Source organism: Barbus barbus, assembly GCF_936440315.1.
Source record: "Barbus barbus genome assembly, chromosome: 31".
NCBI classification, from domain to species: Eukaryota; Metazoa; Chordata; class Actinopteri; order Cypriniformes; family Cyprinidae; genus Barbus; species Barbus barbus.
The window spans coordinates 18,274,729-18,293,132 of NC_136759.1; the positions used below are offsets into that span (position 1 = coordinate 18,274,729).

Genomic DNA, 18,404 nt, shown 5'->3' on the forward strand with positions numbered 1-18,404 from the left:
TTGCCAGAGTGCTTTTCTGGCTCGGGGGATGGTGGGAGGCTGGGGAAGGAGCGCTTGTTGTAGTCCATAATTAAATCCATAGTCGTCAGCTCCAAAAATCCATGAGCCTGACTCATAGTTTTCATCATTTCAAATGTGTTCTGCTATTCGACTGTGCGATCTTCCTGTGTCTAATGCTTTTCCTGAAGTGGTTTGTAATGAGCATGCCCACGCAAAATGTTGAAACACAACGGAAAGTTGCGCAGATTTCTACAGAATTAGAACTGCCGTTATTCATAAGTTCTATTTCCATGTTTGTTCCAACAGTTGTTTTTGTTCAAACTGGTACAGCATAGCGAAACCAGGAAATGCATATATATCTTGAATGCATTGTAGGTTGCTTTAGGTAAAATTATCTACCATATAGACTAGAGTGATGCAGTCGTGACGTCAAAACCCAGAAGACTAATTCGCCATGGGTTCCCTCAAGATTATCTTGTGGGTTTATATGATACTTGGGCTTTTTGATCTACAACATAAATTATACACATCCATAATGAAAACATGATTTAAAAAAACACACATTTGTAGTAAGTAACTACATAGTAACTACGAAGTAACTACATACAAAGAATGTTTTGGGTGTGGGTGTGTGCAGTTCATGTTGTACAACAAAACGCAAGTTTCATCAAGTTTCAGTTAGCACAATCCTTATTTTACTCTTTAATTGAAAACCCCCATTTAAAAATCTAAACAAAATAATGAAACCTATGGCGAATTAGCCTTCTATGTTTTGACGTCACAGCTGCAGCACTTTATACATTCATTTTTTTATGTTTTTGCAATGGCATTTGCAGTATGGTAAACACATTAATGTACACGTAATTTTTCTTTAGCAGTATTTTTGTTAATTTTCCAATGAAAGTTTCTAAGCATTCTCCAAACAAGACTTTGCAAAATTACATAAAATGTTTGGAATTATATAAAGATTTCAATATTATATAAATAATTATATATTTAATTAACTTCTTACACAATTGTATGACCTTTTAAAATGACAAATTGCACTTTTGCTTCTGAATTATTTTAAGTTTTAGATAATGGAAAATGACAAAAAAAAATACTGATAAAATGATTCAAAGATATATCTACTTGAGAGGATAAATTTGAAAATGTAAAACATTTATATTTTAAGTACTATAAATGTATAATTGTATACATATTATATAATGAATTTATAATATGATATAAATAATAAATTCATTAATAATTATTAATATTTATAAACTTATAAACAAGATATATATCTTCTCTGGTAAATGTATCTTGTTTTCCATCAGAAATATCTAAACACTCTTGAAACAAGACAATATACTGCTAAGATTTTATTCTAAAAATATCTACAGGTTCCATCTGGGCCTAATGAGTGAAGAACAAGACCTTTTTATTTCGGTTTTGCAGTACTTCAAGGCACTTCATGTGGCTTAATGGTACTTTATGGCCAGTTATCAGTGTTTTTAAGGGTTATACACTTGTTGAGATACACATTTTCAGAATTTCTGAAAGGTTTATATAAGCTTGGGTTGTTTTGCACTGTTTTACCCCCCCCCCCCCCCCCCCCCAACCTGCTAGAAAAATCTTTGTTACTTTTAGTACACCAACCTCCCTTTTTGAGCTGCATTGAAGATGCCCTTCACTTTACCATGAGCAAAAGTCATGTTTATGGTTATATGTATGGTGCATGTTCATATTGCATTTCATTGTCTGTCTGTATTAAAGCCACCGTAGCACTGCATTGTTGATGTTTCAATAGATGTATGTAATGAAGATGCTTCACATCTTCAATATTGGGATTGTAAAAAGGAAAAGAATGATATCAGAAGATGATTGTATCTTTCACATTGGTGCGATGGCTAAAACTCTGTGCCTGATGCATTTCTTCTCTTTGTGTTTCATGAATGTCTCCTCTGGACACCTGTAGAAAACGCACTGGTATATGTTCTCCACCATGTTTCCTGAGGTCTGCTTCTACTTAATTATGCATGTGAATGAGCAGAACTTTGTAAATAGAGCTTTACATGTGTGTTTTCTGTTCGTGCATGATAGTTTAAAGCAGTACATTCTGCACAGATCGTGTCAGGGCCTACTGAGGGGGCGGCTGAAATCAATACGTGTCTGCCAGCTCTCCGTTCTCCCCCGAGACCCCTGACTAAAGCCATATTTGTCTGCACAGGTGTACTTAGAGAATAAAGGTGCATACACTGAAATTTTAAAGGTATAATGTTAGTCCAACCCCTTTTTCTCACTCAAATGTTGATCCATGTGCGGTTGGAGCGAGTGGATGGTTCATTCTGGTACAACGGCGACACTTGGTGGTGGATGTGATTGCTTCATTCACTGTGTTTGTCCTCATTTTGTCCTTGTCTGATCTAGAATGTAATATTAGCTTGTAGCATTCAACTAAAGATCTGGATGGGTTGATAAAACGATATAAACTACGTGTTTAGATGATTTTGACCTCCACAATTGTGTGGTGAATGTGAAAATTTACCTATATTTTGGGTTTGGGTGTGATTTTAGGAATGAAGGAATGTTATACCAATATACACACTCAATTATTTCAGTTTATGTCAGTATTTAAAGACAATATTGTAAAATGGAGTTTTAGGATAATAATATTGTGAACAAAATATCCCATGAAATCAGATTAAATCGGTTCTGTATATTTAAAGTGGGTTGTATTTCAAATGAACACTTTAGGGTTTGTAAAACAAGGGTGATGTGGTGGTAAGGTTGGCTACATTCAATTTAATTGTTAAAAAAATGTAAATAGCCATATTTACAGTTATTCACTTAACGATAGATCTGTACACTTTGCATGCAGAATATTTAGCTATGTAGTTGAGGCTAGCTTGTTGCAAGCTGCCCATAGATGATTTTAATATACATATTCAAATATGTACAGGACAAGTGCATAGTTTATGCAATAAAGCATTTTGTAGTATCTGTGGCATCTTTTCTGTTTCCTGAGAAAATATAAACACAGCCTACCTCAAGACACATTACACTGTCCACTATTCATTAATATACTATTGTTTTTGTTGCTCTATTTATCATTCTGTAGTGGGTTCGTGAATCGAAGACTTGAAGCAACTGTATGTAGTTTGTGTATATTTTTGCAACTTTGGTGCCCCCTGCAGTTAAGTGAGTGGGATTCACTGTCGTAATTACAGCAGATCTCTGTAGTCTGTACACAGGCATTTGTTGCTGCCGTAAAGCAATCCGCCCTCTTCGTGGGATTTTGTACTAGTTTACTAAATTTACTCCCAGAACAGAGGGAAAAGGGGGAAAGAAACAGAAATGTTTGCCTTAATAGAAGTCAGTGTACCATCAGAATGATTTTAAAACTGGTATTTTAAGGTAAAATACGTACAGTTGCTTGCATTTTCACAATATCTCACAAGTAACATCAACTTTGTTCAACACTGTCACAAGGATGGAGGTAAGTTAATTCGGAGTATTTTAGACACTGTCATTGTCAGTTAGTCTGTTCTGTAGTTGAATACAGCAGAATCAACTGCTTTCGGTCCTAAATGAGTCAATGTTTTGAAATCATTTGAAAGTGTGAGGAAATAATTCAGTGACTCATTTTTATTATTATTTTGTTTTAATTGAAGAACAACTGTTTTTCATGCAATTCAGAAAATTAGAATTGTTAGATAAAAAGTCCCAATTACCTTTTTTATTTTTTGGTGGAAAACTTCCAAAATTGCAAGATGTAAACTCAGAATGTGGAAGAATAAAGTCAGAATTGTGCGATGTAGATTCAAAATTGCAAACGTTTATATCTGGCAATTCTGACTTTTTTCTTAAAATGTGAGACAAAGTTTTAAATACCTCATAATTTCCCATGCCAGAAAATGGCTTTCATAGAAATAACTGGATCTTGGCTGTAAATGTAAAACAAGTTCTCCTCTAATGGACGAGTGTCACAGACACATTGCTTGGAATCCACTTAATCAGTGCCGTATCTACCATTGAGGACACCGAGGTCATGTCCTCGGTATTTTTTCCCGAAATTTCAAATTAGTCAATCCAGCAGTGATGATCAATGCCAAACACAGAACCCGGTCCGTGTCCGAATCCATATATGTCGTCTGTATTTTCTCCCAATTAAATTCACATTCTCCGTCTAATCTCTCAGGTGAAATCTCCGCCTCTATCTGTCTTTGCAGGCAGCGGCACTTGACGTCACGTTACCTAGGCTACAGATTCAGAGAGGCGGGAAAGCCGTATGTTTTTTCACGTAAGCTAGTACATCGATCGTAGTGTGGTCTTGAGCGAAATAGAGAAAAAATGACCTCGGTATTTGAAAAATCCTGGCTATGGCCCTGCACTTAATTGGGAGTTTTGCATGAGGGCAAAAAAGTCCTCTTAGCAGATTTTCTTATTTTTTGGTCACGCAAATTGTGGCATTGACAAGCAGAAATTTGCTTGGTTTGAAAGTGACTCCAGGAGACAAAGGACCTTTTTTTTTCTTTTTGCCTGTGCCTGTGAAATTTCGCCAATGTGACTGTGCCTTAAAGTACCAGTGCAGTTAGACTGTCCCACCACTTTTGATATATGATATATGATATATTTTGATGTATGAAATATGAAGCCGTACAACACATTCACAGTCACACATCAGAATCACTAAGTTAATGAGCCAGTAATGACTCATGATGATCAATATCATTGGTGATGAACTATGGGGGCGTATCATCTATTTAAATGATTTACTCTTGTACTATGAACTACAAAGTCATTATGTGTATTCGAGAGCTACGAACCGCTACAATTACTCACTGCTTCACATCTTACCATAAAATGAAACAAATGTGAAAAAAATCCTCTAAAATATGAAAGCCTCTGCAACAAAGAAAATCCATAAGCCGATAGGCCTATAAAGCAGAGCTGCCGATACAGCTGCCAGAGTTGTTTAATATGGAAAGATGAAAAAGAATATGTGCCCTAATTGTAGTTGTAAATGCATAATAAACAGCGGTTGAATATTTAACAGCCCTCAAACATGTGGTGCGGCTCACATGACTGGGAGTTGTCAGTCACACAGAGCCTGAAGCATCACAGCAGGAGAGGTTTGGCTCAGTGGTAGGAAGCGCTCAGAGGGTCGATTAGTATGCACAGTTGATGTCCTTTTAAGTTAGAACAGCCTTACCATTGCTGAAGGAATGATTGTTGTGTGAGAAAGCTCAGCTGGTGCTTTTTGACACGTCAGATCAGCCTCTTGGTAGCCCATCATCCTCCTGTCACAGGAACATTGTAGTGTTTGCCACTAATCTTCAAATGACAACCTAAATTTTTTGTGGAGCGTTACTTGCTTTGATCTTTAGATACGCTGCATTGTTGTTGCCAACAGTTCCTCAGGTAAAGTAAAATGTGAGGTACTTATATAAGGCATTTCAATTCTTTTTTAGATTTAGGACACCGAGCACTAAAATGCTGCAGTTCACCATTTTATTCAAATCGTTCCTAGTCAAAATGGAAGACGTATGGGTGCAACAACATCTGAGGAAACTGTAGTTACATGTACAGTTTATGACTCATGTAACATGTCCTTATGTAACTCGGTCGACAATCCCTGACGATCATTTTTTCCCATATTCCTATCGCCTACATACTGGCCTTGTTGCTTTAGAGTGAGGTTCAAAGGAACAGTATGACTACTACAGGATCCATTCAACAGCAGATAGAGCTCAGTTACCATAGTTACTGTTAAACCGCGCACATATCATAATGTCATTCTCGTGAGGGGCTACTGTAGAAACATATTTCCAGAGCAGACAGCTTATTTAAACATAAGACGCGCAGGGATCCATAGCTGCTGACAGTGAGAACCTAACACAAGAGAATGGACAAAGAAATACAGATAGTACAACTCAATATAACTAAAAAATTATGTCTAAATAAAGCTGTTATGAACATATGAACATGTTCTCCAGGATGTAAAGTAAATCTGTATGTATATACTTTAAGATTAGACTTGAAGGATAAATTCACTTCCAGAATAAAAATTTCCTGATAATTTACTCACCCACCTGTGATCCAAGATATTCATGTCTTCAATTGCAAAACAATTAATGTTTTTGAGGAAAACATTCCAGGATTTTTCTCCATATAGTGGACTTCGACGGTGGACGAGTTGAAGGTCCAAATTGCAGTTTGAATGCTGCTTCAAAGGGTTCTACACGATCCTAGCTGAGGAATAAGGGTCTTATCTAGCCAAACGATTGGTCATTTTTTATATATTTATATAAATATATACTTTTTAACCACACATTCTCGTCTTGCACTAGCTCTGTGATGCATATGTGCGACTTCACACTTGACGTAATCATGTTGGAAAGGTCATGCACAGTTAGTACTTCATCTGTGTAAGGGTAGGGTAGGGTGAAAAACTCCCATCTCATTTTCTTCTCCAACTTCAAAATCATTTGACATTGTTGTTTTACCTTTTTTTGTAAAGGGCGTTTGACTTTCTTTGCACATTCGCTTTGTAAACACTAGGTCAGTACTTCTGCCTACGTCATGCGTGTGTGAATAAGTAATGCATGAGGTAGAGCTAGTGCAAGATAAGTATTTGTGGTTAAAAAGTATATATTCCTCAAAAACCTTAGTTTTTCAGAAAGACATGAACATCTTGGATCATATGGGGATGAGTAAATTATCAAGAAATTGTTATTCTGGAAGTGAACTAATCTTTTAAATTATGCATACAGTGATGTACAGAGTATTTGCAATTGTCATTTTGGTTTCAGCACTCAAGACTTGGTTGCTCTCATGGTTGAAACTCAAATATTGCACACCTAAGGAACTTCAACATAGTTTATGCTTCAAAATCTTTCATTGTGATGAGGTTACTGGAGGAAGGATTAATGTTCTTTACAGTTCTTGCAGGAACTTATGAAATCCAATGTTCCTCAGAGAACTGTCATTTTTGAAAGGATGTCTAGAGGTTTTCCACAAGGTGGAAAACCTATATGCGGTGGTGCTTTGAGTGTCTTATTTTTTTGTAACATGGAATGTAGTAAGACCAAAAACCCAAAACACACAAACATGAACAAGCACCCCATGAGTTCCACAAAACTGGATCCATTTTCTAAAGTTCCATGAATTCCAAGATTCCCATCTTTCTAAGGTCGCTGACTCACTGCCCTCAGTCCTGTTTCATCAAATTCTTGATGTTCCACTTCTGGCCAGTGCAGGAACGCAGGATCAGAGCGTAGCCGAAGTAGACATTAGCCGGCACTACCTCAAGACAGCGTCCGGTAGCTCGGTTGATGATTGCTTCATTCTTCAGGGAACAAAAATAAAAAGAATCCTTTTAGTGATCAAAGGCAAAAGGACCATTTTTACAAAGTGCTCTATATAAAACATGACCCATTCACCTGTGCAAAGTGCCAAGTTTTCTGGCTTAGGCTAGACATTTTCTCACAATTCAGGAGCTGTGGGTAGCTGCTGATTTTATCGTCCACCACACACCGCGTATCTTCGCCAGTGCTTCCCAGAGGACCCAGGAAAAGATAACCCTCCTTAGTGTAGCGACCCAGCTACAAAATAGACCACAGAGGGGATAATGTGAATTTATTTAATTCAGTGATTTGGTAACTGGGTCACTGAGTCATTCAGGGGCATTTTGGCACCCTAAGATGATGTTGTTTGCCAGATAGTTTTTGGCAGTCTCATAATGACTATAAATTTATTATAATTATTAGCTGGGTCAAGCTCCAGTGCAGATATGCAAACTGGTCAAGACTAGATCTAGAAGGTATGGTCTCCAAATTGAATTTATAACAAGAAAATAGAGTTTCTTTCTTATTTCGAACCATCTTGTCATTTCATTGCTTAGTTGCCACTGATGAGCAGAATGCTGAGAACTATGTCATGAAGAGACTCCCTCTAGATGTAACCTATTTCCAGCATGCAGAGTGAGTAGAGGTTTAGTGGAGGTCAGGTCTGTCGAGATGTATAGCTGTGAGGAGTTGCGTCTCTACCTGAGGGCCCCAGCCGTGGCAGGGGTGCAGAGTTGCTGTGTGGTTTTCCTTTATGCCCTGGTCCACACACAGATGGGTCACATTGGTATTGCGTATCTAGAACACATTAAAAAGATTTTAACTGATAGTTTGGCCTGCTTTTTGTTGATTAAAAAGTTATTCTCTTACTATGAAACCTGTTTTGATAAAACTAAGATATAATTAACGATGCAGTGCCTTCTTAAAGTGATGGTTCGCACAAAAAATAAAATTCTGTCATCATTTACTCGCCCTCATACTACATCACTTTATTTGTATATTACGAATATTGTTGGCTCCTTGACAGATTAATTTTATTTCTCTATTTTTTTGCTTTGAATAAAATTGTCTGCTAAATGCATAAATGTAAATATTTCTTCTGTGAATTACAAAATTATTCATTGTGAAGAAGAATGTTTACAGTGTTATTTTCAATATAATGGAAGTGAATGGTAAAGCACTGGTGCTGTTAAACTCCAAAAATTACAAAAAGGCATAAAAGTCTCACAAAAGTGGTTCATATGATTTCTTAAGCCATAAACTAGAGTTTTGTGAAGAACCAATTGAAATCTAGGTTTTGGTGTCACAATGGTCACTAATGTGAAACATGACTTGTCAATATTTTTGAATAAACAAAACTTGAATGCTGCAGTAAGACAGGTAAGATTTTAGCCAAATAATCAAATCACTTGGTTGACTCCTCACACTATTATATCATTGGTTTAAAATGGCTTAGAATATAGTACAAGAGTCATACTGACCACTTACATGACACTTTAATGGTTATTTTAGTCATTTTTGGCCTAGTCCCTATTCACTTTCATTCTATGAAAAAGTGCCCTGTGGACCTTCTTCAAAATTTGTTTTTTGTTTCATGGAAGAAAGTCAGACAGGTTTGGAAGGACATGAGGGTGAGTTAATGATTTTAGGTGTGTTAATCAAAGACCCAGTGTTAAGGTGCAGTCACATTAGAAAGATTTTGTAGGCAAAAAAGGTCCATTATCTTGTCAGTTTGTAGTGATGTATAAAGCACAGCTCACACAGGAGTCACTTTCATACCAAGCAGCTTTCTGTTGGTCAACGTGGCAAATCCATGTAACCAAATTGAACCCATTGTGAACTCTGCAACTCTGAGGGAAATCTTTTGTCCATGAAAATTTGCCAAACGCTAAATGTAACCGCATCTATATTCATTTAATGTGGTACTCACCTCTCCATAAAAGAGAGTGCTGTTGTATGTCCTCATCTCTGGATAGATATTGTCGAGGTACCACTCAAAGTTTTTGCACTGGAGTCTTTTCCTGAGTGCTAGTCTCTGGGATATGTCTCCATAGTCAATGCCATGGTTCTGTATGGACAAAGAAAGTAAAGTATTATACAATTTATTATTATAATACTGCAAATATGTCAAGTGCTTACCTTCATTGGCAGGTTCCATGCCAAATAGACATTTGATTTGTATTGGTCCATCCAGACTTCTGCCACCCGAAGTGCATTGCGCCTAGTGTGAAAGGCGATGTTACTGTGGTAGGGCTTTTTTGTTCTTGCAATATGGGCCACTCTGGAACAAGGCAGAACTTCCATGCTTCCCCCACACAGCCAAACCTGGGATTTAAAAATATACATACACCTATCAAACTTCAGATCTGGCATAATTTTAGAAGAAAAAAAAAGCTAAAATTCTTTTCAAATGAAGGCTGTGTGCACTGAGCGTAGGGAGGCTGAGTTATGAATGCTCTCCTTTAGCGGAGGGATGTGGGTGGCATACTAACCCTGATTCCCAGCTCTATATTTTCGCCTCCATACACGTCCATCCCTGCGTCCAGTAGGCCCAAATCCCCAAAGTATTCCCGGTTTACCACAAAAGAGCAGCCTATCATTGCAGGCGTCCTAAAAATACAGATTTTACTCTTATTTTCAATGCTGTTTCTTCTCTAATATACTGAAGAAATAATGAATGTCAATATTGAAAAAATCAATATAAATAATTAAAAATAATGTAATGAGAATGGTGGCAGTGTAAAAATTTAGCTTTTAGCTAATAGAATATATTTTATTTTATAAGCACTGTTTACACTATATTAAGACGCATTAAGCTACTTTCATACTTTTTTCATTATGAAGTGCTGAACGGCAGTGCCAAAGGAACACAGTATGAAACAATGCTGTGCTAGAATATCATGGTGAGTTGTTTAGCAACAGAAAACCAATCACAAACCAAACAATGTCAATATCATTAAATATTAATATACTTTGTACAGTCACATAAATTTTCAATGCACTCTGTTTAGTTTCAGCCTTTGAGTGAAACACTTAAAAATACTTCTGTGCATTTTCCTTCTATAGCTTTTTGTATGTTTCAGAGGATTTAAGACAACCAGAGCAGATATATAAAGTAACATTTTCACAGCTGGACAAGCAAATCCTGCTATAAAGAGGTTGTGGTCTCTTTGTGTGCTGTACTTTTCCAATCATTTCTTACAGTGGGGAAAAAAATATTTGTTCCCCTGCTGATTTTGTATGTTTGTTCACTGACAAAGAAATGATCAGTCTATAATTTTAATTGTAGGTTTATTTTAACAGTGAGAGACAGAATAACAACAAAAAAAATCCAGAAATACGCATTTCAAAAAAGTTCACATTTGTGAATAATCACACCAACTGTTGTCACTTTCTCACCAAGCTGCTTGGCGATGGTCTTGTAGTCCATTCCAGCCTTGTGTAGGTCTGCAATCTTGTCCCTGACATCCTTGGACAGCTCTTTGGTCTTGGCCATGGTGGAGAGTTTGGAATTTGATTGATTGATTGCTTCTGTGGACAGGTGTCTTTTATACAGGTAAGGAGCTGAGATTAGGAGCACTGTCTTCTATACAGGTAACAAACTGAGATCAGAAGCACTCCCTTTAAGAGAGTGCTCCTAATCTCAGCTCCTTACCTGTATAAAAGACACCTGGGAGCCAGAAATCTTGCTGATTGATAGGGGATCAAATACTTATTTGACTCATTAAAATGCAAATCAATTTATAACTTTTTTAAAATGCGTTTTTCTGGATTTTTTTGTTGTTATTCTGTCTCTCACTGTTCAAATAAACCTACCATTAGAATTATAGACTGATCATTTCTTTGTCAGTGGGCAAATGTATCAAATCAACAGGGGAATCAAATATTTTTCCCCCCACTGTATATATTTGAAGAGTAAACAAGGCCTGAGAAGTCGATGTGTTAGTGAGACCATCTATAAAACCAGCAGCATGTGCTAGATTGTGTAGCAAGTGCTAGATTCTCACCATGCAGGCGTGAACTCAACATGGGCATCAAAGAAGCCACTTTAAATTTTCTTTTAAAATTAGCATTTTTATCAGGCTCCTATGTTTGGGTTCAGTAATTGTACTTTAATGGCAATGTATATGTCCCTTTCTGTGCAATTAAAGTGAAATAACTGAACATAAATATAGGAGCCTGATAAAAATGCTCATTTTAGAAGAAAATTTCAAACAGCACTTTTCATTCTCTTCATTTCTTATAATTCATTCAACTCTTCATTTCTTATAATCATTTCTTCATGAACTATTTTACTGATGTCCTTACAACTTTTCTGGGTATTGAATGTGTCAGTTGCATTGCTGTCTATGCAGGGTCAGAAAGCTCTTGGATTTCATCAAAAATATCTTAATTTGTGTTCTGAAGATGAATGAAGGTCTTATGGGTTTTGGAACAACATGAGGGTTAGTAATTAATGACAATTTTAATTTTTGGGTGAACTATCCCTTTAATTATTAACCCAGGTAAATTAAAAATATGAAACCCAGGACTGTGTTCAGAATGGATGAAAGTCCAGTAGGATCCTACCTGATAGGTGCAGAAGTGTCTCCTTCATCCCACCACTGTTTTGGTGGGCTGATATACATACACCAGAGCTCCCAGTTATAACCATGGCCTGAGTTCTCATAGCGTTCTAGCTCAAACGTCTCGTCTTTAATGTTATCTATGGAGGGCAGCATGATCCTCTTGTGGTTCTCCTTGATTCTAGACAGAACTGGTTCAGACCTGACAAGGGGATGTAGAGGTTAGATCATTATAAGCAAAGCTGCATTGCACAGTGCTAATAACACTTCTTCAAGTCTGCTGTGGAGCTAAATCTAATCCTGGTTTGCGAATATATTGGCTGGTTTCTCACCTCACATCAGCCAATTAGATGGGCCTACAGAGGAAACATGAACTGAAACACTGTTTACACATTGTATTCATATCTGTTTGTTTTGTTCTTGAGAACACAACACTAAATACATCCGTGCACAGGGTCCACTATGAAAGGGTTCATGTGGACAAATGCATTCAAAGACTCGCCTTGGGCTTCTTTTGAGAAAGCACACCAAAAAAATTGATTCCACATTCGCTATGCTATGCCAAAACACATTGATTACAATTGCTTTACCATTTGTAGTACCCTTTTCATTCTCTTGGTTTCCCACTCACTCACTAAGCAGCGTAATGGCTCCATTTAATTCAATTGTATTTGAATGCATCTTAATATACCAGGTGTCAACAGGGCCAAAACCGCATGTGACAGCATTCCTTGCAATACTAGTCTTAGGTGTTCTCAAACCTCTTTTAGAGGGGTTTGAATCACTTTCAGATGGTCACCAGTTTTGGTAGGCTGGAAATTCAGCTAAACCATCCTGGCAGGATGTGAGACCAGCTTTAACCAGCTAAAACCAGTTTAATCCAGTTGAGACCAGTAAACCATATTAGGCTGGTTAGGTTTTTTTAAGTTTTATACTTTTCCAATATGTGAAAAAAGATTTAGATTTCAGATTAAAACTCATTATTATATTTCAGAGAAACACTGATTTTCTATGCTTTTTCTTTCTTATTTTGACTTTGTAAACACACTTTACCACTGGCATAGTGATTAATGCATGGAATCACATATTTAGAGACCCTCCACTTGAAATCCAATCATAAGATTCACAAGAGACATATTTGAGACATATGTTACTACTGGTTGTAAACAGCTGTCTGTCTTGGCTGAGCAGCTCAGTTTAGATCACCCAAGACGGATGTTAATACTAGGTGTAAACAAGGCCTGAGAAGTCGATGTGTTAGTGAGACCATCTATAAAACCAGCAGCATGTGCTAGATTGTGTAGCAAGTGCTAGATTCTCACCATGCAGGCGTGAACTCAACATGGGCATCAAAGAAGCCAGTCACCTCCCCAGTGGCCACTTTCCAGCCCTCGATGCGAGCCCGGATGAGGCCCTCTCTCTTCTGATTGCGCACTATTGTGATAAGACCCGGGTAGCGCTTGTTGACATACTCCTCCAGTGGCCCTTTCAGTTGTACTGTCATGCATAAACACACACACACACACACACACACACACATAAACGGTAAAGAGGGAGAAATCTCGTTTCATGGTGCATGAGTGCTCGTCGCTGTGTTTAAACCAGACCAGAGGGAATGCGTCTCCTACGCCAAAACTCTTCCGTGCCTTTGATCTGTGCTATGGGGATCCACACCATCCCCCTGGAAAACACATTCTTGGAAAGTGTTCCCGATCCCCACGTTAAACACTATCATCTGCATTCCGAGTGACAAACCGTGAATCACTGACATTATGAGGACAGAGATGGTTGTGCTGCTCGCCTGCCCCCTCATTTCAGCAAATGCAGGCTTTTCCCCCTGCACTGATGGATGGTTGGCCCTCCGCCACTGGCTCATGCCAACAATGTGATGGAAATTGAACTGTCTCTCTGGGAAGGTCTGAGCACACACTTTGATACAATAGACAAGCATGGCCATGCACAACGTGAGCAAAGAGTGCTTGGCAAACTACTCCAGGTTATCAGTGTTGACACTCGCGCTCAAATGCAACACAATGGATTAAACCCAGTCAGAATGGTTTATGAAACTAGATTTTTGCATTTTCTATTTGCTCCGTGGTTTCTAATAAGATGTTCTGATTGGTTTTTAGTGTATTGGTATGCAGTTACTGGGGGGGGGGTTTGGGGGAGTATTTAGTGGTTTCTTACTGGTACAAGGCAAAATAACCAACCATCTAATAGTATGTCCGAGTCCTGGAAAGATCTTAATTATGAGTTTAATGCATATGAACCACCACAATGTCATAACTACGAGTGGGAAACTCAGGATTTTCTTGGAGTTGGGGACAGTTTAGTGAGAAAACATGGCAGAAGCAATTGATGCAACATCTGTTGATGACAGGAAGTTTGTTGAAATGTATGAAATAACTATTTTTCACTTACAATAAAACTAGCTATGTTGAATGTACAAAACACAATAGTATTGTACAATTATGATAGAATTTAAAACAATTTGCCTCACCTTTAGAATATAACACAAACACACCTGATGCACATTCATTACTCTTTTTTTCATATTATTTTATGGTTCGCCAGAGAAAACCATTAGAATAACCACTAAATATGATTTTGTACCATATAATTTAGAGCCAAAATGGTCTTGTTTCTCACCGTCATCACTGTTGTCATCCACCAAAATGATTTCCTTTAGGAGATGAGCTGGTGTGTGGTTGACAGCTGAATGGACTGAACGCAGGATGACAGACAACGCCTCATTTACAAAGATGAAAATGATGGAGATCTGTGGCAGGTCACGTGGATAAAAGGCCTTTTTGCATCTATAAAAACACACATACATGGATACAGAGGATTTTGTTGTCTTTGAAACAAACCACTTTTGAATCTTTGGTGCACAAAGCTGTGAAAACTTTCACTTCCTAACAAAAGGAAAGCCACTTCTTGCTTTGCTTATTTGCACATTTTCACTATAACAATTACAGAGACAAGTGGGTCTCAAAAATGAAGCTTATAGAGCCTCACTTAACTGAACTTAGAAACAGTAAATGTCACTTTCCTGTCCTATTTAATCTTGGTAAAAGCAAATTGTTCTAGACATTATAGCTGAACTATTGAAGTGGGTTTTTGTGATTAAATGACAAAGTATACAAAACTATGCCATACCTTTGCTAGTCGGTTAACTCATTCCATATTACACCAAGTGCAAAAACTATAGGTTTTTGTATAGACATTTTTCAGGGTAAAAATAAAAAAAGCCAGTGACACTTACTTGCTGGGTCGATAATCTGGAATAGATCTATCCAAAGAGATTTTGTCACTCAGAAATGCATTGTAGCCATATTTCTCCCTCAGGTATTTGGCCTCCTTTTCTTCCTCTGGCATAAGTGTTGCTGGTAGACCTCCTCTACCTCGGCCTCCAAAACCTTCAATGAGTCCAAGAGACTTGGACAAACCTATTCAACACAAATGACTCATATAGCTTTCTTGTACTGTAAAAAGGGCATTTTTGTGAATAATGCAGTTTTTATGATAATGAAGAAGTTACCATTCAGTTGTCTGTACACCACATCTTCCAGTGATCCCAGTCTCTTTAAGAGCACATCATGAGTGATGCTGGTCTCCTGAGCCGATCCATTCAGATGTGTCTGTCCTCTCATATCAGCAGCTGCTGCCTGTTGACCAACAGTTTTGGTTGTGCGTAAATTGCACTTTCCCCAAAAAGTGATGAAGCCGGCCATCATAAAGACATTCAGCACCAGCAAGATTTTCCATCTTCTCATCACAAAGGCCATGAAAGATTTTGGTGTTCGGAATCCAGCAAATCGCATCTTAAAAACATAAAGCAAATGTAATGTGTTATGTGCCCTGAACTGATGGAAACCATAAACTGTCCATTTTAGACACAGTAATAAAAACAATAAGTCAGCAGGGGAGGGGACTAGGAAGAGAACATGACCTGGGTTGGACTTAAACTCAAGTCTACCATGAGGTATGACAGCAGTGTATGTCAAAACACTCACACTGCCAACATCTAGATACCATTTTATTACCAGTTTATTAGGTAAACGATTTGCTTTCATGTGTAAATGAAACGCAAAATAACCTGATATTCTGACAGACAGTGTATTTAATTATTTTCATAACATTCCCTAGAATACTTGATTCTGTTTGGTCAATCGCACCATTCAGCGACGAAATAAACGGCAAAATATCATATCATATATGCAGGGACTCTCTCTCTCTCTCTCTCTCTGGTCATGCAAGCACAAATTAGAATAATTAATAAGGCTTTATCTTTCGACTTGTAACGGTTAATAACTTTATTACATTGGCTTCGGAGTACTCAAGTATTACTTTTACAGTGAACATAAAACTTTTGATAATTAGATGCTCAGCAGTCCTCAGAACCACGAACTGGTAAGACACAAGAAGATCGATAAGAGAGACTAAGTTTAGGAATTTTCGGAATGACTACTCTTTAGGATATATTCATAATAATATATACATTTGTATTTTAATAGCCTATTATTCAATATACTTGCTAAGTTATTTGTTTTCTACATATTTGGGCAATTTTGTCTTTGTGGATCTTAATCTACAAGTAACTAAATAATTGAACTAAAGTCATTTCCATTACCCGTGTATTTATTTACTATAGCACGTAATAAGCGGTCTCAAAATAAACCATTTCAGGATGATAATGACAGACTGACCGTGCATTAAAATAATATATATGTTTTTTTTATTTAGCCTATACTTATCTACTTAACTTTATGCTTCTGTATTCATAATTTCACATTTAATTAACATTATTTCTGCTATGTTTATCTGGCAAAATCCATTTATGCTCCATTCCTATCACCCAAAAAATATGTTCAAGGTAGGCAGCTGACCAGGTTTTGAGACACAATAGGCTTCTGAAAATCAGACATACATTGTATGACTCTCCAGATGACCAACAGCAAATGTAACTGACAATTTGAATTAGACTGCGTTTTTGTGATGCTTGTCATTTGGCTGATGTAGCCTAGTTTATTGTTTTAAATTACCATAACCACTTACCATTTTGGATTGGTAAAATGCATCCTGCACTTGAATATAGAGTCCTCCTGTGCGCTTTCATCCGTATTCACATGTTCTTATAAATAAAATCCACATGGGAAAATTATTTACATACTTCAAAGAGTCACAGCAAAGGGTCCTAAACTGCAGTCATTCATCAGAAGACATCTGTCAGTCAAATCTAAGAGGTCTTCACTGACAAACACAGCTGTCTTTTGCAGGAAATAATGTCAGAAGATGTTTCGTGAAGTCAGACTTAACGTGTTTGTTTGCCCTGGATGAGCAGAAGTATGTAAGATCCCTCCACTTCAGCTACGAGACTCCACAGACGCAACATCATCTCCAGCCGGATTCATCCACATCAAGCGCAGTGTTCATTATAAACGCTGTTTCATATCCTGCTGCTGTGTGACGCTGATCCACGAGCATTCCGCATCTCGTGCCATCCACACTGTTTTCTGCAGTTAATGTGCCCTGTTAAATCGTTTTGTCCACATAATGCTGGATAGCGGCTCGTCTGAGACTGATGGAAAACACGGAGTGGATGCAGCATGTGGAGCAGATGTGTGGGATTAAAGAGCTGCTCACGCGCGCGCCACTTAACTCTGACTCTGTTCACCTACATGGACCATACCAAAATGTCATACTCATATCATATACATGCCAAGTAGACAGAATTACCCACAGACTTAATATTGCGACTATTTGCACTAAATGTATTGTTACTTTCACTTAGTGTAAATAGAATCCATTTCACAAGTCCAAATATTACTGAATTTTATTTACACGAAAGAAACAGTATTTTCTTAGCCATATGCTATTTACACTAAGTGCAATGTATAGCGTAATTTATAGTGATAGATTCTATTTACACTGTGTAAAAACAGCAGTATTTTCTTTGCAATATGCCTAATATTAGTTAGAAATTAAGTATACAGTATTAAGTAGCCTAGACACTGCTTAAAGGGGTCATGACATAAATCAAATTTGCCTTTATCTTTTGGCATATAAGAGATCTTTCATAGCTTTCATAGCTTAAAACGTCCTCCTCATTATGAACAAAGCATTTATTTAATAATTTGGATCTGATGGGCAAGGTGACATCACCTGGGCACAAACATTTGCATAAACACTGCCTCCAGAGCGACGATTAGTTATCTTCTCACCCATTGTGAGAAGGTAGTTAACAGCTGACTTAATTACGCTTAAACCAATTGTCGCATTAAATGCAAATTACAATCACTGCTGCTATCTTGTCTACGATGGATACAGAAACATTTGTTGATTCATGAAGCGGTACTAAATCTGACTGCCGCTGCATCACAAACCGTAAGTAAATGAGTTCATAATGCTTTGTCTGGAAATGACTGTTTTATTTTTGATCATGTTGTCAAAACACTCATGCTATAGCGAAGGGGCGTTGACAATGTTTCCTATGCAATGATGTTAG

At 37.4% G+C, this 18,404-nt stretch overlaps 1 protein-coding gene across 1 annotated transcript; it reads right to left on the bottom strand.

Moving 5' to 3' along the window:
* Window positions 1-5,483: 5,483 nt before the first annotated feature.
* On the bottom strand, window positions 5,484-17,416 carry LOC306851689 (polypeptide N-acetylgalactosaminyltransferase 17-like). Its single transcript, XM_079388123.1, has 12 exons — window positions 16,955-17,416; window positions 15,438-15,720; window positions 15,162-15,345; window positions 14,546-14,712; window positions 13,219-13,393; window positions 11,901-12,098; window positions 9,824-9,941; window positions 9,471-9,656; window positions 9,262-9,399; window positions 8,034-8,129; window positions 7,428-7,589; window positions 5,484-7,333 (listed from the first exon to the last, which is right to left on the bottom strand). The coding sequence occupies exons 1-12, from the start codon at window positions 16,955-16,957 to the stop codon at window positions 7,196-7,198; spliced, it is 1,848 nt and encodes a 615-aa protein (XP_079244249.1). The 5' UTR covers window positions 16,958-17,416; the 3' UTR covers window positions 5,484-7,195.
* Window positions 17,417-18,404: the final 988 nt, after the last annotated feature.